The sequence below is a fragment of the Lepidochelys kempii genome, chromosome 1, assembly GCF_965140265.1.
Source record: "Lepidochelys kempii isolate rLepKem1 chromosome 1, rLepKem1.hap2, whole genome shotgun sequence".
NCBI classification, from domain to species: domain Eukaryota; kingdom Metazoa; phylum Chordata; order Testudines; family Cheloniidae; genus Lepidochelys; species Lepidochelys kempii.
The window spans coordinates 135297913-135324965 of record NC_133256.1 but is presented as its reverse complement, the minus strand read 5'-3'; the positions used below and the strand labels follow the sequence as shown (position 1 = coordinate 135324965).

Sequence of the window (27053 nt, the reverse complement as noted above, 5' to 3'; positions counted from 1 at the left end):
GACAGCTGCATTCCACAGGGCCCTGGGCTAGAACCTGGAGTAGAGGGCAGGCCCGGGTTCCCCCCAAACCTCCCAACTCCTTGTCAGACACAGGAGGAGTTGACCTGGACTGTGGGTTCAGAAAAACAGCCAAACTAAGGGCTGCCGTAAAGCTCCGAAGTGAGGAAATCTGCCAATAAGTGCAAGACCCACCAAGATAGAGGAGGAACTTTGTCACAGTACCCACTGTATGTGGGCAGGGCCAGGACCCCAGACCGGCAACGGGCTGAGTGGATCCAGCAGCTGGGATCCCGGCTGGCAGGAGCCGGCAGATGGAACCCCTGAGCAGCAGCGGGCCGAGCCGCTTCCTGAGGTCCCTTCCAACAGTGATATTCTATGATGCTATGACTTGCAATAGGAGTTAGATTCTTAGATGCCTAACTCACTTTTGAAAACTTTGTCTTACACCTTTAATTCTTCCTATATATTTCAACCGAAAAATACCATATGAGTCCTCTTCTTTCATGCTCTTCCATTCCAATTTAATTGAATCACTCCACTGCAAGCCATTTAGCTCTGCAAATCTGTCTTCATTACTCCACTGTAACAAAGCAATTGCTACCACTTATTTCTTCCTCATGGGAATTGGAATGAATTGTTTATAGTACTGATTGGTGTGTGAAGACCCAGGAGTGTGCTTCTTGTCTGGTCTCTAGAGAGTGCTCATTGGAACCAGAGAATGGGAGGCTAGCAGCTTTTCAGGTATGAGAGCTGACAGCTCCAGGACTACCCGTGTGAGCAGATTGCAAAGGCAGTTGTTTCCCAATAGTCTATGAAAACGGCCAGTTGCTTTACATTAATGGCCCTGTGCTGCTGATCAACATGTAAAGTGCATAATCTGTGTCAAGGCATGAGTGTGAACCTTGGCACCCTAAACACTAGTGCAATGCTATTTGTACACAATATATCTTCTAAGGCATCATTTGAAATAACACACTGGTCAATAATATCTTTGGGAAATGTATATGACGATGCTGAGGGTGGCTTTATGGATATTCAAGGATATTATCCTTTAAAGTCTGTGTCTAAAAGGTGTTTAAACCAGGCATGTCAGGAGTTGATAAACAGGTTTTCTCCAGACAAAGTAAAGAGTCCAACACCTCAAACCAGGTGTGGCCAAATTCAATGGGCTATTCATTTGTATCAAGAGTTTCAGGAAGAGAACATTTATATTGTAAAATTGCATCAGGAAGCATCACATAGGAGCACCCCAGAGATACCTTAATCAAGATGGGGTCAGCCCCTGAGAGGAGGCAGGAGACTGAACCCCAGGGGATCAATTTAACCCTGAAAACATGGGCAGACTGAGATATAAGGACACACCAAAAGACTAAGTTATCCTTCACCTGAAGAGACAAGGTAAACCAGCACCTTGGACTTTTTGAGGACTCAGGCTAAGAGGTAGCAGCTATTTTGGGGAAAGGAAGAGTGGTGAGGAAACTACCTTGAATAAAGACTGTAGCTTGTTAAGTTAGGTCTGACACATTAGAAAGCGTATCTTCACTTTTACTTGTTTGTAACCATTTCTAGCTTTATTCCTACTACTTGCTATCACTTAACCTGTGTCCCTTTGTTAACAAATGTGTTTTATTTTTACTATAAACCACCTCAGCGCTGTGTTTGAAGGACAGGATGTGGTTACACTAGATAAGTTAATAAGATGTAATTTACTGACTCTATAAAAGAGCAGCAAACTTAATATCTTCTGTGAATGTACAGAGATAAGTACTGTGCAGTGCAAAGAGACATCTCTGAGGAGCTCCGAGGCTGGAGTTTCCTGATTATTACCTCCTATCCAAGGTTAAGACTGGTAGAGTCTCAAGAAGTTTGCCAGTAAGGAAAACAGACAGGTGTGTCAGGGAGCTGACACAGTCTAATCTGCAGCAAAATTCACTCTTGCTGAGGCAGAGGGATAACACAGTGGCTCACAGCTGTGGGTGTCCCCAGAAGCATGTTATAATGAGATGTTCCTTAATATGGTCAAATAAAAAGTCATGAAATTTGCATTCCAGCATGGGATAAGCCAAACTCCCCCCATGCACCATTATTTTTAATATTTTTTATGAATGCAATGAAACCAACTCATCCAAACTACCACATGGTAGAACCATGTGATAAAAAAAAAGATGCATTGTGAAAGGTAGGTGTGTGTGTGTGTGTGTGTGTGTGTGAAAAGATTCATATTGAAATTCTCACCAATCCAGTCTACAATTCAATTTTCAGTCATAATGCACTGCTCCATTGTTCTGTTCAATAAGGATAAGTGCAGGGTCCTGCACTTAGGACGGAAGAACCCAATGCACAGCTACAGACTAGGGACCAAATGGCTAGGCAGCAGTTCTGCGGAAAAGGACCTAGGGGTGACAGTGGACGAGAAGCTGGATATGAGTCAGCAGTGTGCCCTTGTTGCCAAGAAGGCCAATGGCATTTTGGGATGTATAAGTAGGGGCATAGCGAGCAGATCGAGGGACGTGATCGTTCCCCTCTATTCGACATTGGTGAGGCCTCATCTGGAGTACTGTGTCCAGTTTTGGGCCCCACACTTCAAGAAGGATGTGGATAAATTGGAGAGAGTCCAGCGAAGGGCAACAAAAATGATTAGGGGACTGGAACACATGAGTTATGAGGAGAGGCTGAGGGAGCTGGGATTGTTTAGCCTGCAGAAGAGAAGAATGAGGGGGGATTTGATAGCTGCTTTCAACTACCTGAAAGGGGGTTCCAAAGAGGATGGCTCTAGACTGTTCTCAATGGTAGCAGATGACAGAACGAGGAGTAATGGTCTCAAGTTGCAGTGGGGGAGGTTTAGATTGGATATTAGGAAAAACTTTTTCACTAAGAGGGTGGTGAAACACTGGAATGCGTTACCTAGGGAGGTGGTAGAATCTCCTTCCTTAGAGGTTTTTAAGGTCAGGCTTGACGAAGCCCTGGCTGGGATGATTTAACTGGGAATTGGTCCTGCTTTGAGCAGGGGGTTGGACTAGATGACCTTCTGGGGTCCCTTCCAACCCTGATATTCTATGATTCTATGATTCTACATACTCCCCCACTTAATGTAGAACCATAGAATCAAAGAGATGTAGGACTGGAAGGGACCTCGAGAAGTCATCTGGACTGAGACAGGACCAAGTAAACCTAGACCATCCCTGACAGGTGTGTGTCCAACCTGTTCTTAAAAAATCTTCAATTACAGGGATTCCACAACCTCCCTTGGATGTCTATTCCAGAGTTTATGTACCCTTATAGTTAAAAGTTTTTCCTAATATCGAACCTAAATCTCCCTTGCTGCAGATTAAGCCCATTACTTCTTTTCTTACCTTCAGTGGACACAGAGAACAATTGAGCACAGTGCTCATTAAAACAGACCTTAACATATTTGAAGATTATCAGATTACCCTTCAGTTTTCTTTTCCCAAAACTAAATATAATTAGTCTTTTTAACCTTTCCTCTTAGTCAGGTTTTCCAAACCTTTTGCTACTTTTGTTGTTCTCCTCTGGACTCTCTTCAATTTGTTCACATCTTTTCTATGGTGTGGTGCCCAGAACTGGACACAGATCTTCAGCTGAGACTTCACCTGTGCCAAGTAGAGCAAGACAAATTTTCTCCCATGTCTTACATATGACACTCCTGTTAATACACCCTAGAATGAAAATAGCCTTTTCCACAACTGCATCATGCTGTTGACTCATATTCAACTTCTGATCCACTATAACCCCCACATTCTTCTCAACAGTACTACCTCCTAGCCAGTTATTCCCCATTTTGTAGTTGCACTTCATTTTTTCCATTCCAAATGAAACACTTCACACATGCATTTTTATTCAATTTCATCTTGTTGATTTGAGACCAATCTCCAATTTCTCAAGGCCATTTTCAATTCTAATCCTGTCCTCCAAAGTGCTTGTAATCCCTCCCAGTTTGGTGTCATCCATACATTTTATAAGTATACTCCACACTTATTCAAATCATTAATGAAAATATTGAATAGTACCAGACCCAGGACTGACTGCTGTGACTCCCACTGGATTCATCCTCCCAGTCTGACAGCAAACCACTGACAACTACTCTTTGAGAATGGTCTTTCAACCAGTTCTGCATCCACCTTGTAGGAATTTCATCTAGACACATTTCCCTAGTTTGCTCATGAGAATATGTTGTGGGATTGTGTCAAAAGTCTTACTAAAATCAAATATATCGCTACTGCTTCCCCTCTTCACTATGCCAGTAACCCTGTCAAAGAAGGAAATTAGGTTGGTTTGGCATGATTTGTTCTTCACAAATCCATGCTGGCTATTCCTTATTATCCTCTAGATGCTTACAAATTGATTGCTTAATAATTTGTTCCAGTATCTTCCCAGGCATCTAATATAGGCTGACTGGTTTGTAATTTCCCAAGTCTCCTTCGTTCTCCCTTTTTAAAGATAGGTACTGTGTTTTCCCTTCTCCAGGCCTATAGGACCTCATCCATCCTCCATGAGTTCTCAAAAATAATTACGAACAGTTCCGAGATTGCTTCAGCTAGTTCCTTAAGTACCCTAAGATGAATTTCATCAGGACCTGCTGACTTGAAGACATCTAATTTATCTAAATATTCTTTGACCAATTCTTTCTCTATTTTGGTTTGCATTTCTTCCTCCTCGTTGTTAATATTAATCTTGTTGAGTATCTGTCACCATTAACCTTTTTAGTAAAAACTGAATTAAAAGAGGCATTAAACACCGCAGTCTCCTTGATCTCATCTGTTATTGGCTCTCCTTCCCCACTAAGTAGAGGATCTACACTTTCCTTCATCTTTCCCTTCATCCTAATGTATTTATAGAACAATTTCTTATTGCTTTTTATGTCCCTTTTGTGTATGTTATTTTGTACCTTAGCCTTTCTGATTTTATCCTACATGCTTGTACTATTCTTTTGTCCTACTGCTTGGGAATTTGTCTATATTTCCACTTTTTATAGGATTTGTTTTTGCTTTTCAGGTCATTAAAGAGTTTCTGATGGAGCCATTGTGACATTATAAGCATATTTCCATAAAGAATATGGAGTGTGATATGGATATGGTATAACTAGGATATACTTTATACAAGGATATACTTTGGCTCATGTGAGGCATCACTGAAAAGGTTATGATCTATTGAATGCGTTTATCCAATTTGTACACATGTATCATTTTTGTATCTGAAGCTAGGAATATGGACCATTGTGACAGGGTCGGGCCAGACGGCTACAGGAAAGTAACAGAAGGCAGATGTATTAGCCCCAGGTTAAGTAGGTCCCTTTCCCCCGGGTAAGGCAACAGGGAAAGTTCCAGAACAATCAGGAACCTTCTGGAGACAATTAAGACAGACAGGCTGATTAGAACACCTGCAGCCAATCAAGAAGCTGCTAGAATCAATTAAGGAAGGCTAATCAGGGCACCTGCAGAGACATGTGACTGAGTCACCTGGTTCTGGACACCACTCCTGCCCCGTTAGAATGCCAATGTGTTTCCACTGGAAGACAAAGGGTTCCTGCCATACACAAGAGCTATATAAGGCAGGAGAGTGACATCATTGAGGTTCTCCTCTGTCTCCACAAAGAGACACTGGGAAACACCTGGCAACAAGAACTGAACTGGGGTGAGAAGAGTTGAGCCCACCCTGGAAGGGTGTCCAGCTTGTGAGTAATAATACCTGAAGTTACAAGCTGCAGGCCAATGCAGATGGTTTTCAAGAATCTGTGTAATCTGCCTGAGACAACATTTAGGGTGAGAAATTACTATTTGTAGCCAATTTCTTTAGTTAATCAAGCTTAGTTTGCGTGCTTTGTCTTTTTTGTTTTGTTTGCTTTTTGCTTAGTAATCTGCTTTGTTCTGTTTCCTATCCCTTAAAATCTGCCTTTTATAGTTAATACATTTGTTTTGTTTATTATTAAACCCAGTTTGTGCAATTTCTAACTTGGGGGAGGGGACAAGAAGGTGTGCATATCTCTCTTCACATGGAGGAAGAGGGCAAATTTTTATGAGCTTGTACTGTACATATTATTTTATACAGCACAAAACACTATACCTTTGGGTCTGCACTCCAAGAGGTGGGCACCTGAGTGCTGCTCCCTTAAGCTGAACCTTCCCTGAGCTCATCTCAGTGTCTGTGTCTTTCTGCATAGCCCTGCCTGTGTGTGCTAAAGGAGGTTTAAGAGCCTGGCTCAGCAAGACAGGTTAAAGGTGGCCCAGGCAGACTCAGTGGTATCTCAGTACACCAGGTGGCATCTTAAAGGGGGGCAACTCATCACAGCCCTATTCCTATTTTTCTTTCACATTGGAATAGTTGGCAATTTTGCCTTTAATATTTTTCCTTGTGAAACTGCCAGCTCTCCCAAACTCCTTTATCCGTTATATTTTCTCCCCATGGGCCATTACCTATCAATTCTCTGAGTTTGTTAAAGTCTTCTTTTTGAAGTCTGTCTTTATTCTGCTGCTCCCACTCCTTCCTTTCATTAGAATTATGAAATCTATCCTTTCATGATCACTTTCACCCATATACATTTTCACAAACCATATGATATCTTATTACTGAATTCCTTATTTTCACACCCAAATCCTCCCACTCCCTTCCTTCTCTAAGGCCTGATCCTTTACCAAAGAAGTGAATTGGAGCTTTGGAGTTCAGTGAATACAGGATCAAGACCAATAATTCCATGATTCTCCCTCACCCACATGCCCAAACTCAGAATCAGTTTTGACTCCTTTCCTTCACTTTGTTTCCAAAGTCTGCCAGCTTTTTACTTAACTTCGTCATAATTCACCGTACCTTGTCACCTCTACCACGAGAACAGTTCTCTGCATTTTGAACACCTCAGTGGCTGCAACCTCCTGCTCTTTAACCTCCTTGTTTTACCACTAGTTCCCTTTGCAATCCAGGCAGAACGCTGCTCTGAAAATAATTTCCCCTTCCTTCTCAGGCCGTACCATTCCCTATGTGAATGCCTTCATTAGGTACCTATTAACTTACGTTTTATTCTCAAGCTCCTGGTCCTCACCTATTTGACCCTGTATAACTCTGCTCCCATTTCATCCTACTCTCTCTAAATTGTTCCTAAACTCCACCATAGCCTTCTAGATTAGTATAGATACATCACTTGTATCCTTCTCCACTCACCTTTATACTTTCCTTCTGTGCTACCTCTTATGCATGGAACACTTTCCCATCCCTTATGCACCAAACAACTCTCTCTTCATTCAAATTCCTTCTTAAAACACACTTCAGTGATTCGTTTAATCAATAAACTGTCATTGTCACCAATTCTTCCCATATATTAAATTAAAAGAAATGGCATCATCTTGTTAACTGGGCTAACCACATTTTATATCTGTGCTAGATTACCTGCTTTACTGAAATTGTGTCTTCTGGGACATTAGAAGCTGCAAGGAACTTCAGTGAGGCTTCACAGGGGCACAGGGGTTCTAGAGTTTCTGCATTTTGAACATTCTAGATTATACAACCCTTATTCACATTGAACAGCATTTTACTGTACAAGTAACCACATTGAAAGCAACAGAGCTTCATGCAGAATAAGGAGCTAATTAATGTAAGAGTGGCAGAAATTGACCGAAATTAATTATAATTGCAGTGATTTATGAAAAAATATTTACCTTTTCATCTATAGAAAAAATGAATTAACATTCTGTTTTGAATATACAAAATATGCACACACACTTTAAAAGTGTGGAAAAACTGTAGTTCCAAGGGGGTATGTATCATGAAAGCTGCAAAATTCTCTTTCACAGCTATTTCTATGTGGTTGTAGCTTGTCCATTCAATCTGATCAAAGCTTTAAAAAGTTTTGTTTTGAAACAGGAAGTTAGCATTTGAGCATAGGGTAAATATGCTGTGGGGTTTTCTCCGAGAAAAACACCTCATTCTGGCGTGATTTTATAAGCTATTGTCATTTGGAAATGAAAATTGCAGTTAAATTTCCATATGAAGTCCCTGTGAGCCACGGACCCCCTCCACACTTTCAGTTTTTTATGAGCGTGTGTGCATTTATATGTGAACAGGAGCAGCAAATCAGGGCAGTTTTGCAAGGGAGTAAAAGGAGGCAAAAGAGGAGATTACATAACCCTGGGGGTGAGTTTGTCATCTGTTAGTTTGTTGTTGTGTGCTTGTTTGCTTGCCCTGTGCCTGCTTAATTGAAGTTTATAATGTGCTCTGTTTGGGGGGCTGTGTGCTGAGCCTTGCAACCTCCTAGGCAAGGATGAGAGCTCCCTAAAGAGGATCTAGCTTGCCATCCTTTGATCCTTAATCCCCTTTTGATCCCTTGACAAGGGGGCAGGGCTAACTCAGGGAGAACAAGGGTATAAAATACTAACTAAGTGACCAGAGGAGGTAGCAAAGAGGAGCAGCAAACAGGGAAGTTTTGTGAGAGAGTTCAGAGGTGGAGCATGAGAGCCAGATACACTTAATAAAAACATTCTATAAACTTAAGCCAATCATCCCCCCCACCCCGCCCAAAACACACACACACACACACACACACACACACAGATAGAGAACAACCTAACAACCCTACAAGATAATAATGCAAAAATATTGCAGGCAGAAGTCCAGCAGCAGGATGGGGGCTATCCAGTTTATTGCACTGAATGCAGTATGTAAGATTACCTGCCTTGTGGGCAGGTGGCATGTGTGTGCAAGCAGCTCATGGCCCTCAGAGACCGAATAAAGGCTCTTGAGACCAGAGTGGCTGAACTGAAGGAGCTAAGGGAGACAGAGAGGTACATAAATGAGACTTTCCAGGACGCAGTAGAATGGTCCAATCCCCAATCTGATGGCCTCTGTGCTGTTGAGGAGGATGAAACTCTCAGGGAAGGAGAACATCCAACTGGAGTGGAGGGAAACAATCGCATAGTTGGAACCTTCCTTCCATATGATGTCATGGTGTCCTAAGGATACCTCTCGCAGGGAGGGGATCCCTGTTGTTAGGAAGAGACAGGGAATAGTAATCAGTGATTCAATTATTAGAAATATAAATGGTTTGGTTTGTGATAACAGAGAGAACTGCATGGTGAATTGCCTGCCGGGTGCAAAGGTGATAGAATTCTTGAGATATCTAGACAGATGTATGTGCCATGCTGGGGAAGATCCAGTCATCATGGTACATATAGGTACCAGTAGCATAGGGAAAGGTAGGAAAGAGGTCCTGGAAGCCAAATTTGGATTGCTAGATAAGAGATTGAAGTCCAGGACCTCCATGGTAGCATTCTCTAAAATGGTTTCAGTTCCACGTGGAAGGCTAGGTAGACAGGCAGAACTGGAGGGTCTCAATGCATGGATGAGATGATGGTGTTCAGAGCAGGGATTTAGGTTTATTAGGAACTCGGGAAACTTTTGGGAAAGGGGGAGTCTATACAGGAAGGATGGGCTCCACCTAAGCCAAAACAGAACCAGCTTGCTGGCATGTAAAATTAAAAAGGTTGTAGAGGAATTTTTAAACTAAGGGCTAGGAGAAAGCTGACAGATGTGGAGGAGCACACAATTCAGACAGACACATCCCTTAGAGAATGATTTATTAAAGGGGATACTCTATATCCTAGTAAAAAGGAGAGGACAAACATTGATAAAACACAGGTAGGAACCAAAGTCAAATGAGAGAGTCCCATTCAGTTACATCACATGAAGGTGGACAACTAAATACTGACAAATGTTATAAGTGCTTGTATACAAATACAAGAAGGCAGCTGTGGCTTCAAGAAGAGTCAAGGAAGTTGCCAGAAGTTGGAGAGCCAGAGACCCCAGGGAGGGGTGGCCTTGAAGCCAGGGACAAGGTATTGACATAAGACTGCCTTCTGCTTGTTTGTCAACCTTTGTTATAAAAGAGTAAAGCTCCTTAACTTAGACTGGGTGTGGCAGCCCATGCTTCTAGCCGGGGAGCAGCAGCAGATCCTGGTGATGGGGATTCAACTATCCCCATATTGACTGGGTACATGTCGCCTCAGGATGGGATGCAGAGATAGTTTCTAGACACCATAAATGACTCCTTCTTGGAGCAGCTAGTCCTGGAACCAACAAGGGGAGAGGAAATTCTTGATTTATTTCTAAGTGGAGCACAGGATCTGGTCCAAAAGGAGAATATCGCTGAACCACTTGGCAATAGCAACCATAATGTAATTAAATTTAACACCTCTGTCAGGAGGAAAATACCAAAGAAACCCACACAATAGGATTTAACTTTGAAAAGGGGAACTACACAAAAATGAGACGGCTAGTTAAATGGAAATTAAAAGGAACAGTCACAAGAGTGAAATGCCTGAAAACTGCATGGAAAAATTTTTAAAAACAATAATAGAAGCTCATACCATATGTATTTCCCAAATTAAAAAAAAATCAGTAAGAGGACCCAAAAATGCCACCATGACTAAATAACAGAGTAAAAGAGGCAGTTAAAGACAAAAAGACATCTTTTAAAAACTGGAATTCAAATCTTACTGAGGAAAACGGAAAGGAACATAAACTTTGGCAAATCCAGTGTAAAAGTGTAAATAGAAAGGTTAAAAAAGAATTTGAAGAGTAACTAGCAAAAGACAAACTAACAGCAACTTTTTAAAGTATATCAGAAGCAGGAAACCTGCCGAACTCTCAGTGGGGCAACTGAATGGTCGAGATGCTAAAGGACTACTCAAGGAAAATAAGACCGTTGTGGAGAACTAAATGAATTATTTGCATCAGACTTCACTGAAGAGGATGTGAGGGAGTTTCCCACACCTGAGCCTTTCTTTTTCGGTGACCCATCTCAGGAACTATCCCAGTTTGAGGTGTCAGTAGAGGAGTTTTTCGAACAAACTGATAAATTAAATAGTAATAAGTCACCAGGACCAGATGGTATTCACCCAAGTGGTCTGAAGGAACTCAAACATGAAATTACAGAACTATTAACTGTGGTATGTAGCCTATTGCTTAAATCAGCCTCTGTACAAGATGACTGATGAATAGCTAATGTGACGCTGATTTTTAAAAAAGGATCCTGGCTATTACAGGCCAGCAAGCCTAACTTCAGTACCAGGCAAATTGGTTGAAACTATAGTAAAGAACAGAATTATCAGACATATAGATGAACACAATACATTGGCAAAGAGTCAACATGCCTTTTTTATAGGGAAATCATGCCTCACCAATCTACTAGAATTCTTTGAGGGCATCAACAAACATGAGAACAAGGGTGATCCAATGGGTATAGTGTACTTGAACTTTCAGAAAGTCTTTGACAAGATCTCTCAACAAATCTTCCAAGAAAAGTAAGCAGTCATGGGATAAGAGGGAAGGTCTCTCATGAATCAGTAACTGGTTAAAAGATAGGAAACAAAGGGTAGAAATAAATGGTCTGTTTTCAGATAAGAGAGAAGAAAATAGCAGGGTCCCCCAAGAATCTGTACTGGGATCAATGCTGTTCAACATATTCATAAATGATTTGGGAAAAGGCATACACAATGAGGTGGCAAAAGTTTGCAGATGATACAAAATTGTCAAGATAGTTAAGTCCAAAGCTGATTGCGAAGAGTTAACAAAGGGAACTCACAAAACTGGGTGAGTGGGCAAGAAAATGGCAGATGAAACTCAATTTTGATAAATAAAAAGTAATGCGTATTGGAAAATGTAATCCCAACTATGCTTATAAAATGATAGGGTCTAAATTATCTATTACCACTCAAGAAAGATCTTGGAGTCATCAATGGACATTAGCCATGATGGTCAGGGATGCAACCCCATGGTCTCTGGGTGTCCCTAAACCTCGACTGCCAGAAGATAGGACTGGATGACAGGGGATGGATCATCGATAACTGTGGAGGTTACTTACTGTAACTGGAGGTTCTTTGAGATGTGTAGTCCCTATCTGTACTCCACAGTGGGGTATACATGCTCATCAAGTACCCAAGTTCATAAATTCTTCAAAGCAGTGTCCATTGGCCCACACATACACAGGAGTTTTCCTCATGCTCCCAGCCAAGAGTATAAGAGGCAGTGCAGGTTGATGCCTCTCCAGTTCCCTTTTACCGCAAATCCAACAGGATCTGAAGCAGAGGGGATGGAGGGTGGGTAGTGGAATACAGATAGGGACAACGCATCTTGAAGAACCTCCAGTTACCATAAGTAACCTCCATTTCTTTTTCAAGAGCTGGTCCCTATGTGTATTTCTCACATGGGTGATTGGCAAGGAGTGTTCAGACTGGAGGTGGATGCGAGGAAATTGGTAGCAAAAATTCTTGCAATACTGCTGATCCCACTGCTGCCAAGGCATGAACTAGGGTATAGTGTGTCACAAACTTGTGCACAGAACTCCAGGTGGCCACTCTGCAGATGTCCTGCAGCAGAACGTTTGATAGGGATGCCATGGAGGCAGCTTGTGCTTGCATAGAATGAGCTGTGACAGCTCCAGGGAGAGGAAGTTTTGCTATCTTGTAGCACTGTAAAATGCATCCCGAAACCCACTTAGAAATCCTCTGGGAGGATATGGCTTGCCCACACCGTCTCGCTGCTATGGTGATTAAAAAGTCTTGGTGATTTCCTAATGGGTTTGGTTCTTTGCAGGTGGAATGCCAGGGCATGCCGAACATCAAAGGAGTGAAGTCTCTTGTCTTCAGAGGAAGAGTGGGGTTTCAGACGAAAATAAATATAAGTGTATTGTTTGATACAGAACTCAGAAACAATCTCAGGGAGAAACTTGAGGTGAAGTCAGACAGAAAACCTTTCTTGTGAAGCACTGTATACGGAGGATCAGCCATAGTAGCTCTGAGCTCCATGATCTCCCTGTACAAAGTGACAGCCACTAAGAATGCTACATTCTTCATGCACAGGTGGGACATGGCACACATTGTCAGGGCTCTGAAAGGCAGACCTGTGAGTGTCGACTAGACAAGGTTAAGGTCCCATTGAGATGTAGGTTTAAGCACTGGTGGGTAGGTCCTGATGAGATCTTTCATAAATCATATTGTAGCAGGGTGAGTAAAGATGAAACATCCTCCCACCAGAGGGAGGAAGGCACTAAACGCTACTAGGTTTACTCACAGCGAACTAATGGAAAGACCTGACGTTTTCAGGGACAGAAGGTAGTCTAGGACAACCAGAATGCTTAGGGTATCTGTAGAACATTGGTGGAGTTGTGCCCAGGTCAAAAAGCATCTCCATTTGGCCAGATAGTAGGTTCTAATAGAATCCTTTCTACTTTGGTTAAGGATCTTCTGAATGGGGGCCAAGCATGAGCATTCTATTTCTGACTCCATCCAAACACCAGGCCATGAATTAGAATGAGCCCAGATTGGGATGTTAGGAGATCTGGGAATGGGCAGATTCTGACTGGTGAGTGGGAAGACATTGTTGGAAGTTCCATGAACCAGAACTGTCTGGGCCAGTAGGGAGCTAGAAGAATGATGTTGGCTGTGTCACGATGTACCTTCCCCAGGACTTGTGGAAGTAGGGGAATGGAAGAAAAGGCACATCTGAGGATGTTCATCCAAGACAGCAGATAAGCATTGCCCTTGGAGTTGTAACCAATGCCTCCTCTGGAACAATATAAGCACAACTTTATGAAAAGAGATTCAATAGTGGAGTAACTCACTGTGGAAATATACAGGGGGAAGGGTCTCCCTGGCACAGATTGGGAGGGGCCTCAGCTTTCTCCATCAGGTGCTTTCATAAGTTAAGCTCCCGGGCTTCTTGAATTCTGGGTGGGAAGGAGCAACAGATACTGCATTTTGCAGAGACATGCACCTCACCCACACAGTACAGGCACCACTGATGTTTGTTACTAATGGAGAAGGAGCAAGGGAAGAAGATGCAATGCTTGAATCCCAGGACTCTGTGCATAGTCCTGGAGCCAGGGAGGGATTCTCCAACTGGGGGAAAAGAAATACTTTAAATACCAACTACTAAGCCAAGGTATATAACTAGTTACACATGTTTTCTTTCTTTGCAAGTTACACAACAGAGTGAAGGAGGACACAATTCCAACTCAGGCCATGCAGTGGTAAGAAGGAACAGGAGAGGCATCAACCCACACTGCCTCTTATCTCCTTGGTTGGGAGCACAAGGAGAGCTACTGGGCATGTGTGGGCCAATGAACACTGCTTTGAAGAATTACTGGACTCAGGTGCCTGGTGTGGAATACACACAGGGACCAGCACTCAAAGAAGAATGTCCTGTTCTGTTCATTCCCTCTGAAGCATCTGGCACCAGCCACTATTGAAAAACAAGATACTGGGATAGATGAACCATTGGTCCGACCCAGTATGGCTGTTCTTATGTTCTTAAGTGTATATATAAATACATAAACACATTATATATCCATACACATTAAATATATATGTCAATTGCATGTGTTTTCTAAGGCAATCGGAACACATCAAGATGTTAGCTGAGTGAGTAATTCCAGTGCATCAATCTCCATTGCATGAAATATTTAAATCTATGCAGGATATTTAGCAATTTAATATGATCAAAATAAAGCAATTTAAATAGAATTTTATCAGAAAATCACTGTCTCCTTCTTTGATATCAAAGATCTTGGGTTTTGCTTTGACATTTGTTTTTCGTAAATTCCCTCTGTAGTTTAAGTGGCAGCAGCAGACCAATATTCCATAGCAACAGTCAAATGCACTGATATTGCTTAATTAAATCACTGATTCTGAATCAAGACGACACACCATAATGACAGTGATCACTTTCAGTCCATGGAACTCCCATTGGCCTCACTGGTATATTGGAAGAGAACCCTAAATTAAAGAGTCATGGGCATGAAACATAAGCCCCCACCAGTGCAGACGATAGCAGAATTTAAACAGAAATAGAAAAGAGGATGTTTCCTGCATAGCTATGGTATGGTATCCATTAAAACAGAAGATGACCTGTGCATGCCAACAGACTGAGGCTGGATAGCATTCCCTTTATTGTGTTTCACACAAAGGATAAAACAATTGTTTATGAACAGTTTGTCCTTATAGGCAGCCAAATTCTTCACTCAGATATGCACACAACTTCCTCAACTCAGTTGGAAGTATTTCAGGGCAGAATATTGTTCCTGATATTTATCCTCATACTGGTGTTCCCCCTAATGCTCACAGGCAATGGTAGCATATATGTACTGAGGATGACTATTTGGTCATGTCCCCAGACTGACAGATCATTGGCCAGGGCCAGCCACCTGCTTCTCAAAGGAGAACCTGCCTAGTTGCAATGTGGATGCGCTAGCAGGAGGGTAAACTGCATCCTTTTGCTCCTTTGACGCACCCAGTCAAGACACCACAGGATTTTGCCATTTGTTGGATTTGTCCCTTGTGGATCTTGAATGGTATGACAAATACCCAGTTTTTTAAAACTCATTTTGTCTGGTCTTAGGAGGGACATTGCTGCTAGCCACTGAAGTCTGGCCATAGCTCTCCAGTTTCATAGCCAACGTTGCATGGTGAGGTTTTCAATTTTTATCTGTTATATTTTACAGGAGTTTATAAAAAGGTATTTATTTTAAATTGGAATTTTTTGGTTCATGTTGAGTCATTTGCATACACTGCTTCCTCTTAGCACATCAAGAAATGACAGTATCGTGTTAACTGTGGCTCCATTCATTCCCCTTCCCTTGTCACATAATGCTTCTCTTTCTCTTGTTAAATGCTTATGTAATTTATTTCAGGTATCTGCAGTGGACAAACAAGTTAGCAATGGATTCAAACATAAGGGAAAATCTGACACTTGGTGCCAAGGAGCTAAAGTGCATAAGCCATTTCCTGTAACAGTTGTGAGGCTAATTTTTAGTCCATGTTTATTATCCGATTTAAACCCACTGACTAAGCACAAAAATGACATGGCACAATTATAACAAGCAGCTACTCTTTCACAACATTACATGCCCAAACTTCCTCTCTCTTCACAAGATTTGAGTGAGTTTCACGTGCACTCTTGCCCCAGAAACAACAGCTTTGGGGTAAGATACCACACAATATATTGCAATAGCAGCACTATACTATCGGATGAAAAAGGAAAGTGCACTGCCGATGGACCCCTAAATGTAAGTGCACACAAAAATGGAAAGATTTTTTAACAAATCATGACTTAAAGGAAAACAGCTAGATGTAACTATAGCTATGAACATGAAGTTTAACAACATCACTGTAACCAACACTGTTAACTTCTTCTATGCCAAAATAGAATGTACCCTCAGAGACAATGGGGCCAAATCCTCCCCACCGCCTGCCACACAGAGACCCCCCCATTCCACTTGCTTAATGATGCCCTACAGCTCAAAGCAGGCAGATAACTATCTTAGTCAGCCAGATGGGGAGGCCCTTGGCATAACTGGATCTAGACCGTCACCCTCTCCTGCAGAGGCACGTGCAGGATTGGTCCCAAGGCATGCAATAACAACACTAAAATACTATTCCATTTTGAGGATGTTGTATAAAATCCTTACTATAAAATTCCAGCAAAATGGAAAGGTGAATTAACACATAGGGCTGGATTTTTCAGGAAAGCTGAGGAGGGTTGTGAGAGAGTGACTCTGAGTCACTGACAGAGCCTGGTGCTTTGTTAATCCTCATGATCCCTTAAGGAATTAAGCCAAAGAGAGTGGAGTAAAGCTGAAGGGAGATGGTGCTTGTGGGCTGGTGAGAATATTACGCTCAACAGCTATCATGAGCCACTGGCTGTGAGAAAAATAGATTCACCAAAGCTCGTGCAGGGAGATGCATGTTACTTCCCACTGCACCAACTAATTCTCCCGTGCCCCAGAGGGGAACTGTCTTGTGAGGTCAGCATGTCAAAGAAGTCCTGTATTCTTACTCTCACCACCCTCCCTCAGAATTTCCACTTAGGGAGCAGCTTCAGATTACAGGCAGGATTCCATGGCATAGACTACTGAGAAGATGTGTTAATACATCTTCTGGTCACCCAGACCACCTTCCCTTCTTGTCCAGAATTTCCCACTTGTTGGGCTGTCTTTGTCATCCATGTCCTCCCCCACACCCTCCCAGCAAAAGCCACTGGATCCCTGCCTCTGAATTCAGGTCAACGCAGCCAGGCTGAATACGATCAACTGTTTTATGAGAACCATTCAGAGCAGGTATGCCAGTGGTTAGTTCCTCACAGCTTCACCTACTCATATTTTCCTTTAGCTGCAACTATTAAGCACACTGGAGTGAGCTGCTCCTGGCTGGCAATAGGAGTAATTGAAAATCCTAAAATAAATCTAGGGCATTCACTGAATTGCATATAAGCACCTATGCCCATTGAACCAGATCCTGAACTTGTGTAAATCAGTATAGCTCCTCTGAAATGAATGGAGCTGGGTCAATTTACACCAGCTGAGAATCTTACCTCCACTCCCTTTCATGCCCATTGTCCCTCTTCACCTGTGGTCTTTTCAGTGTGGATGTAGAGATTTGCTCACATTGGTGAGGGCTGTGTTCATTTTTTCCTACTTTGTTAAACCTCAGTGTACAGGTACTGAGCAAACAGTGGAGATGAAATCCTTGCCCCATTGAAGACAATGAGAGTTTTGTCATTGACTTTGACAGGGCTAGGATTTCACCCAGCTCAATACTGACATTTTGGTTGGCTCTTCACGCTGCTTTCAGCAGTGCTCAGCAGCCTGCAGGATTGAATGATAGTGAGAATCCATTGCAAACTTCTGCTGAAAGACTGTCAGATGAGTTCATTCTGACTGCATTTGGTGTGAAGGATAGACTAGTATAGCTGGAAAATGGTTTTTCACATTTGATTTGCTGTAGTGTGTGTTTACATTTTAAGTTTGTTTTTAGACTATAGAGTTGTAACAAATTAAAAAATAATTAAAATAACTTTAAAGGTCAACAAATGCAAGGAGATTCTAATTTTAGGCTGTCTGTCACCCCCATGACCCATGTTGTGATTAAGTTGTTGAGATGCATGGCCATCATGCCATTGCATGTGCTTTTGCACATAGAATATCAGGGTTGGAAGGGACCTCAGGAGGTCATCTAGTCCAACCCCCTGCTCAAAGCAGGACCAATCCCCAATTAAATCATCCCAGCCAGGGCTTTGTCAAGCCTGACCTTAAAAACTTCTAAGGAAGGTGATTCTACCACCTCCCTAGGTAATGCATTCCAGTGTTTCACCACCCTCCTAGTGAAAAAGTTTTTCCTAATATCCAACCTAAACCTCCCCCACTGCAACTTGAGACCATTACTCCTTGTCCTGTCCTCTTCTACCAATGAGAATAGTCTAGAACCATCCTCTCTGGAACCATCTCTCAGGTAGTTGAAAGCAGCTATCGAATCCCCCCTCATTCTTCTCTTCTGCAGACTAAACAATCCCAGTTCCCTCAGCCTCTCCTCATAAGTCACGTGTTCCAGACCCCTAATCATTTTTGTTGCCCTTCGCTGGACTCTTGCCAATTTATCCACATCCTTCTTGTAGTGTGGGGCCCAAAACTGGACACAGTACTCCAGATGAGGCCTCACCAATGTCGAATAGAGGGGGACGATCACGTCCCTCGATCTGCTCGCTATGCCCCTACTTATACATCCCAAAATGCCATTGGCCTTCTTGGCAACAAGGGCACACTGCTGACTCATATCCAGCTTCTTGTCCACTGTCACCCCTAGGTCCTTTTCCGCAGAACTGCTGCCTAGCCATTTGGTCCCTAGTCTGTAGCTGTGCATTGGGTTCTTCCTTCCTAAGTGCAGGATCCTGCACTTATCCTTATTGAACCTCATCAGATTTCTTTTGGCCCAATCCTCCAATTTGTCTAGGTCCCTCTGTATCCTATCCCTGCCCTCCAGTGTATCTACCACTCCTCCTAGTTTAGTATCATCCACAAATTTGCAGAGAGTGCAATCCACACCATCCTCCAGATCATTTATGAAGATATTGAACAAAACCGGTCCCAGGACCGACCCCTGGGGCACTCCACTTGACACCGGCTGCCAACTAGACATGGAGCCATTGATCACTACCCTTTGAGCCCGACAATCTAGCCAACTTTCTACCCACCTTATGGTGCATTCATCCAGCCCATACTTCTTTAACTTGCTGACAAGAATACTGTGGGAGACCGTGTCAAAAGCTTTGCTAAAGTCAAGAAACAATACATCCACTGCTTTCCCTTCATCCACAGAACCAGTAATCTCATCATAGAAGGCGATTAGATTAGTCAGGCATGACCTTCCCTTGGTGAATCCATGCTGACTGTTCCTGATCACTTTCCTCTCATGTAAGTGCTTCAGGATTGATTCTTTGAGGACCTGCTCCATGATTTTTCCGGGGACTGAGGTGAGGCTGACTGGCCTGTAGTTCCCAGGATCCTCCTTCTTCCCTTTTTTAAAGATTGGCACTACATTAGCCTTTTTCCAGTCATCTGGGACTTCCCCCGTTCGCCACGAGTTTTCAAAGATAATGGCCAATGGCTCTGCAATCACAGCCGCCAATTCCTTTAGCACTCTCGGATGCAACTCGCCCGGCCCCATGGACTTGTGCACGTCCAGCTTTTCTAAATAGTCCCGAACCACCTCTTTCTCCACAGAGGGCTGGCCATCTACTCCCCACACATCATGTTGAGTCAGCCTGAGGTAAACAGGTGGTAATCCATGCCAGAACACTGCAACACTACTTCATTATCTCTTGCTCTTATCTACCAGAAAGCATATCCTTGGCTATCATATTATGGCACAGATGCCCTCGTCCATTACTACAGCTATTCCTAAAAAAAATGAAGTTAAAGAGAATGTGCCCCTCTCCACTTAGAGTTTCTTTGTTTTTGTAATTTAAGACAGGATGTTGATATTATGTTAGCGAACTGTGTGTGCAGGACAACTTGCAATGATTATCTTTTAGAAACAAGGTTCTCCCGACAAGGTAGCTAAAAGAGAGAAACATCAGCTTGAGTGATAGCACCTGATCCAATGCTGACTTGAGACAATGGAAGGATTCCCATTGACTTAAATCAGAACTGGATTGGGCCTTTAAATATTTAAACTTAAATATGGATTAACATTCATTTCACTGTCCTTTGTTAAGCTATTAGGACCTTCAAATTAAGTACCGGGTAAATGCAAGATAAAGTGCAGGCCACCTAGGGGTATGTCTACACTGCATTTAAACACCCTCAGCTGGCCTGTGTCCACTGACTTGGGCTCATAGTGCTCAAGCTAAAGGGTTGTTTAATTGTGGTGTAGATGTTTGGGCTTGTGCTGGAGCCCAAAGTCTGGGACCCTGCAAGGGGGGATGGTCCCATCGCCTGTTTTGCAAAAATTGGGGATTGGTCCTGCTTTGAGCAGGGGGTTGGACTAGATGACCTCCTGAGGTCCCTTCCAACCCTGATATTCTATGATTCTATGATAAACAATATCCAGAGTACTTTGGTTCACAGTTTCTTTTGTAAAATGCAGTTAATAATATTTACCTGTTCCATAACCATATGCAAAGTCAAATAATAGACCTATTTTTAAGAGACTTTTCTTGTGAACACCTTTGTGGGTTAAATTAATGAATATATTGTTTTCAAATATACAATGTAATCAATAATGTAATAATTTGATATTTTAATACATTTCTGCTACTTTGAATGTTGCTATTGTATGGATGGGTCTGATCACAAAAGCAAAGTAAAATAGATCAGTAAAATCTTAGAAACTAAAATATATTTTGTAACATGATCATAATATTGAACTCAGAACAATAACACCTTTATAATATCCAGATTCATAACAGAAATTCACTATGATCCTCCCCACAAGCCATCTGCCTTTTTATTTATTCATGTATTTATTTTAAGGGGAAATTATGCAAAACTAGAAAGACAATGCTTTCTACTTGTACTTTTTGGAAAATTTTAATGAGATCCGGACATTGGCCAAAATTGTGTTTTTCAGCTAACTAACTGGAACCTGGGATATATAGTAAATAGGCCAACAACACTGCTTATGGTTATTCAGGGTTTTCACTGGTGGCGTGAAGTTCAAAACTCCATGCATAGCATCTTCACTCTGGTTCACCAAACATGATGGCTTTGTAGAGAGGATGGGACAATAGAAAAGAATGAGATGTAACCTGTTAGATCCTTCACAGAAAAATTCAGAAGAAGAGAAGTTGTGCAAATATCGAAGTGAATTTCTGATTTAAAAATGCTACAAAGTGAAATTCTGCTCTGAAAAATGACTTTGTGAAAATAGCATTGGGGGAGGGGTTCTGTGTTTATTGACATCCAAGGCTTAACTATGCCTTGCAGGCACAGCCCTCCTTTGGAACCAGTGGGGAGCCACTACCTCCCTGGGGGAACATTGGAAGTAACTCATATCAAGCACTTTGAAATGGAACAGCATCCCCACTTTTACTGGATGTAGCTTATTATCTCCTACGCAGCCAGTCAGCTCTGCTTACCAGTGCATTGAAGGAGAGAGTCACAGGCCTCTCTGCTCCCACCCTTCTACCTTGGAGGTGCTACATGTCCCCCAGGAAGAAGGGAAGAAGCAACCTATGAACCATTGTGTATACAGACTGCTATTGTGTCTGGTCTTATGTATACAAGGTGTAGCATGGGATGGCTTCTTGCACTCTTCTCCCCAACTACACTCCCATGAAATGGCCAGGCAGAATCTGTCCTTAACAATTATTTATCTGTTCAGTTCAGGACAAATTTGGCCTTCCTTTACACCCTGTCAAACTTCACTGAAGTCCATGTGACTGCATGGGGTGTGAGTGAGAGCAGAAAATGGTTTGGGGTTGTTGTTTTTACTATAACAACACAGTCCCTGCTACAGGAAAGCACTTAAGCACATGCTAAATGTTAAACGCATGCTTAAATGCCATTGATGTCAATGCCTAAGTGCTTTCCTGAACTGGGGCCACAGTTTGTCTGGCAGTTTCATCAGCTTTACTTGGAATCTGGAAGTCACACTAGCTTCTTTCTGGCTCATGCATCATAAACAGTAAAAAAGATTCCACATTACAAATTTAGCAGTTTTCACAGGAGGGACTGAAGGCAGAAAATGGTTCTTGATTTGAAATTTAATTAACATTGCTGTCACTGATGTGTGAGCTCCCTCTCTCATACTAGCTGAACTCCACTGGCTGAACAATATTTTTTCACACCAACAGTTTTCATTGCAGGGTTAATAGGAGTAAAAAGAAGTAAAAAAAAAAGTCACCAAAGCCAACAGATATGCATCTGAAATACACAAACAGGGGAGCAGAGCTATTGAGGAAGAGAATACATTTTCACATAGTCACTTTTCAAAAAATAAATGCACTTTGAGCCTAGATTTCTTTGTAAAAAAAAAAGGCAGTTTGATAGAACTGTAGAGCTCTTGAGCCATTCTAAACGCTTAAGAGAAAACTTGATCTCCCCTGTTATTGTCTGGGGACCAAATCCTGAACTCACTGGCATGAATGCTGAGAGGACAAAAGCAGCGAAAACACTGCTTATCCACTGACTAGTGGCCACAGTTGTGGAAGCCTCAGCATCTGCAGCCTCACATGTGCTGATGCTAAGATGCTTATGGCAATTCTCCACACAGCAATGAAAATGGTGTGAGAATAGGGCAGGGCAGGGAGTGTCCAAGCAAAAGCACAAACCTAGGTAACCCTAAATCAGCATAGGAAAGGAGAATTGGGCTATGCCCACTATCCTACCTCATAGCCAGTAATGGCTGGAAGAAGCCTACTATGTGGGTACCCTGGCCCCTAATTCCCTCATCTCCTTCAGAGTTTTATGTGAGTGCAGCCCTTTAACTTGGGCTTTGCTCGAGAGTTCAGGATTTAGCCCTGTATGTCTAGAAACTTCAGAAATCAGCAAATCCAATTTTATTTAGTAAGGGAACCTGGAACACTCTTCTGTTTATTGTTTAGATCAGCAACTAGAGAGATTTACAGAAGAGACTTCTAGCAAAACCAAAACCTGGATCCTTTACAAATATTTAATATATGGCTAAATTCCAAAAGAAGGCTCCATCTAAAGCACCAAGGGCCTGATTCTCCACTGTGCTTCTCCAGTTTTATGCCAATGAAATAATTGGTTTCAATGGAATGATTATTCTGCAAAAGTGGAATAGTGGAAAGGAGAATCAGGCCAAAGATGTAAAGTTATCAAAACCCATAATATGTCAAGAAGACTTCCAATTAGTTGATCAATAGACATAGAGAAACTTACCTTTAAAATTTGGTCTGATTCTTGCATCATACCCTGATGTCCTTCCCATCAATTTGTCCAAAAAATCTGAAGGAGACAGGGTCTGTGAAGGGGATTTTCCAGATCTGGAATCATGTTCTTTACAGAAAGCCGCCCTAAACAAATTATTAGCCACCATTAGCGACGATTCAGCTTTCATTGCCTTTATGTTTAGGGAGGAAATTATAATACTCTTTAAAAAAATCTTCATCAACATCGATTGTATTAATGAATAGATAGGTAGAAAATGGATCAGAAAACTTTATTTTAGAAGTGAAAATAAGTTTCAAGTAAAAGAAATATATCTGTGCATCACAATTTGCTCTATAGAATACATAAGACTATAAAAAGAAAATTGTTAAAACTGTAGGATTTTAAATAGATGTCTTCAACTTATCTGATTATTTAAAGCATTCTCATGTGGACTTTGATCTCCCAGTTCATGTTATTGTCAGAGTTACATGTATGCTACTGAAACCAGTTTTCACTTTAAGCTAGTCCTAAGGTGGCTTCAAAATTCCATACAATGATTGGAAAAACTCATCACAAAACAGTGAAAATTGTTGACTTTGTTAATATCCAAAACAAAACAGGAACATAGGAGCAGCAATAGTCTTTACAGATTCCATCTAAGTTGGTTTTAAATGGTGTTAATTAAAGACCCAGTTTTTTACCAGCTGTATGTTTTTTTTCCCGGAAAAGGGAAGCAAACACATCTGATTTTAATCTTCTACCCACAGCAAGCAATGACAATAGTCCTTTCCCCCATGTTTACCATCAATTTGTATTTATATCCAGACTTTTTTGAATAGGTCTGTGTCTTGAGGTTTTAACATTAAGTTAATAGTACCATCATGCCTTTGTAGCTTTGTAGATACAGCATATTAGATATTTCAGAGGAAGGGAATCTCAGATGGTTGTTCCCTAAGCACTTGAACGAATTTGGACTGCAGGGACATGGATTCTGTCATAACCATTATTTAATCAGTGAGTTTAAAATATGACTAATTCTTTTGGTTCCTAAATTATCTGTTTTATATTTTAATATAATCTCTGAGAGGTATCAGAAGTAATTCTATCACAATGTCTTCTACAGTATTGGTGTATTTAAATATTTGCCCAAAAGACATCATTCACTTTGAGCAGTATTTCTTGTTACTATTTTTTATCATCAGTGTGTGAGTACCTATCTGTAAACAGCCAAACATGATGATCTGAAATCTAAAGGAAATAAATACTATTTCCCCCCACTAAAATATTTAATTGTTAGAATACTATGTTGTCTTCAATGTTTGTGATATTATCACCATATTTTGCAAGTTCCATTTTTCTGACAATGACATGGTACTGCTTTGATATTTTAACAAAGATAGAAATTATTCCCCACTTAGCTGGTAAAATGTAATATACAATAATAAAAAGTGGATAGCCATTCAGTATACTTATTTGGAATGACCTAACACAAATCACTTGTGTTTCCACTTGGAACCACCATGCTGAGTGATGTGGTCATCCCAAACTTGCAAATATAAATAATATTTCACTCTGTCACTGTACACACACACACTTTTTATATGTATGTATATACAAACACACACTACATTAATAAAACTCAGGTGAACCATTGCTTTGACAAATAACCTTCCAATGTATTTTTGGAATGGTAAGGAAAACTCAATAACTGAAGCAATATCTCCTCCCTTCTTTGAAATTTCAAGAACATTCCTATATACTGCTGCTTGAAGTAAGGAGTGTAAAGGAATTATTGATTGGTTCAAGGTCTTCCCAGATTCAGAGGGCTGGTTCTCTAGATACAAATAACCACATCCCTGACAAAACTGGTTGTATCATTCCCACAGCTTGGGAGGAAAAAAACAAGGCAACCTACTAAATAACTTCCAATGGGAGTGGAGAGAATAAATTGCGTTCCAAAAGGAAAAAACGATGAAAATGTTGTTCAGCTATGTAGACGTTATTAATATGTTATTAAAACGTGTCTTTAAATCAGAGAAGTGGAAAATGTATTGCACAAACTTGGGATTTTTTGTGTGTTACCAAGCAACGGGGCTCTTCCAGTGTAAAAGGTATTGCCTATATAAAATTAATATGAAGCACTTTCAGACGTAGCAAATAAACTAGGTTAATGTAACGTGGTTGCTTATAGCTATGTTTTCCACACCTTTTGGTAAATATCAGCATACAGTTATTTCACCTACCTGAAATGGTTTGTCTCTAAGAAAAATGCAAACAAGGCTATCAAAATTTTCACTAGCTGCCCGTTCATTCCTCCTGTTTTGTGTGATGATTATGGAAAATATCCCAGAAACGATTCCAGAGAGAAGCAGGGGCAAGTACCTTGTGCTGTCTAGATTCCCAAATCCAGCAATAATTTGATTTTCTTGAAAATCAAAAAGAGGAGATCTGGATGTCTACAAATTGGGGGTAAAAAATAAGAAGTGCCAGTCCTCGGAATCATGGTCAGGTCAAACCCAGGCTCATCCCCAGCAGCCAATACAAAACAGACAAAGCATCAGAACTGGTGGTTCCCGCGGCTGCTTTTACGGAATGATGAAAAAAATAAAATAATAATTGCCCTGCTATCTTAAGAACATCATGCAAAAGGAAATCGCTGGCGCGCTGGAGAGCTGTCTGCTGTGGGTTTGTTTGATTTCCCTTTTGCTTTGGAAATCAGTATCTATGAGTCGTCGTGGGGCCGTTTCTTTTCTTTTTCTTCCCCCCCCCCCTCCTTTCCCCCCTCCGGGGCAGCGAGTTGTAAATATTGCTGTGGAATGATTGGTGTGGGCTGCAGAAAAAGCTACGCTCCTGTGCCGGAATGAGAGAGACGGGAGCTCACCCTGCCTATAAATTTCAGCACTTGGACAGCTCCGAGCCCCGCTTGTGCGCATGCATCTTTCTCCGGCTGGGGGGGGGGAGAGGAGCAGCAAGCACAGAACGTGACTCGAGTTCAGAGCCGTCCCCTCCCCAAAGAGTGACTAACTCTCCCGCCGCCTCCCCGTGTGCCGGGCTCCGTGTGCTACAGAATCGCAGGGGCTCCATTTCCCGGCGCCAGGGGCAGGGAGGCGCCCGGCGCCTGCCGGCAGATGGTGCAGAGCTTGCTCGCCTCTCCCGTGCCCAGCTGTTCTGGGAGAGGAGGGCGACAGGGCAGAGCTGCAAAGCGGGGCGGAAGCCGGGGGACTCAGACAAGTCCCAGCCCCTCTCCTTGGAACGCTCCCGGGGCCCGTCCACACCACGGGCTGAGCAGGGGGCAGCCACCACCTGGGCCCTAGCGGAAGAAGGGAACCAGTCTACACGGCCTGGGGGAAGGGAAGGGCAGGGCAGGGGTGGCCTGGGTGGGGGAGGCAGGTAGAGGCCCTCCCTCCAGAAACAGCAGGGGCCTCCATTGCTTTGGCCTCTGTGGAGAAGGGAAGGGTAAGGACAGGATGGGTCACTGGCCCTAGGGAAAGGGGAGGAAGAGGAGGCCCCCTTGCCAGTCCCAGTGGAGAAGGTTGGGGAAGCTGCCTCCTGCTCTGGGTCACCTAGGGAAGAGGCAAAAAAAATCACCCTCTTGCTGTGGCCCTCAGCTGCCCCCCAGGGAGAGGGAACACCACCTCCTGGGCCCCAGGAGAGGGGGGAGAAAACAGCTGCCCCCTTGTCCCAGTGGGAAAGGGCAGGCAAGAGCAGCCCCTGACCTCTACCCAGGTATCTGAAGGCTGTAGGTGCAAAAGGGTTACCTGTGGGGCAGGAATGCAGCCCCCCTGTCTGATGGGTGTGTGCTCCAGACAGAAAAGGGCCCTTCCTTGGCCATTATGAGAAAGAGGGAAGGGCCCCAAGACCTGAGCGCTTGTGGGGCAGGGGGGAG

General features: G+C 42.4%; 1 protein-coding gene across 4 annotated transcripts in view; it reads right to left on the bottom strand.

Annotated features, from left to right (window-relative positions):
* Positions 1-26013, bottom strand: part of GLRA2 (glycine receptor alpha 2) — a 164067-nt gene extending 138054 nt beyond the window's left edge. For 2 of the 4 annotated variants that reach the window (XM_073355350.1, XM_073355359.1), the window contains exons 1-2: positions 25411-26013; positions 23177-23310 (exon numbers count right to left, since the gene is read on the bottom strand). In XM_073355350.1, the coding sequence (XP_073211451.1) occupies positions 23177-23310; positions 25411-25478 (202 nt within the window). In that variant the 5' untranslated portion in view covers positions 25479-26013. Of the gene's footprint in view, positions 1-23176; positions 23311-25410 lie in introns of those variants that run through there. The other 2 variants (XM_073355369.1, XM_073355379.1) reach the window with 1 other exon arrangement.
* Between the last annotated feature and the right edge of the window lie 1040 nt (positions 26014-27053).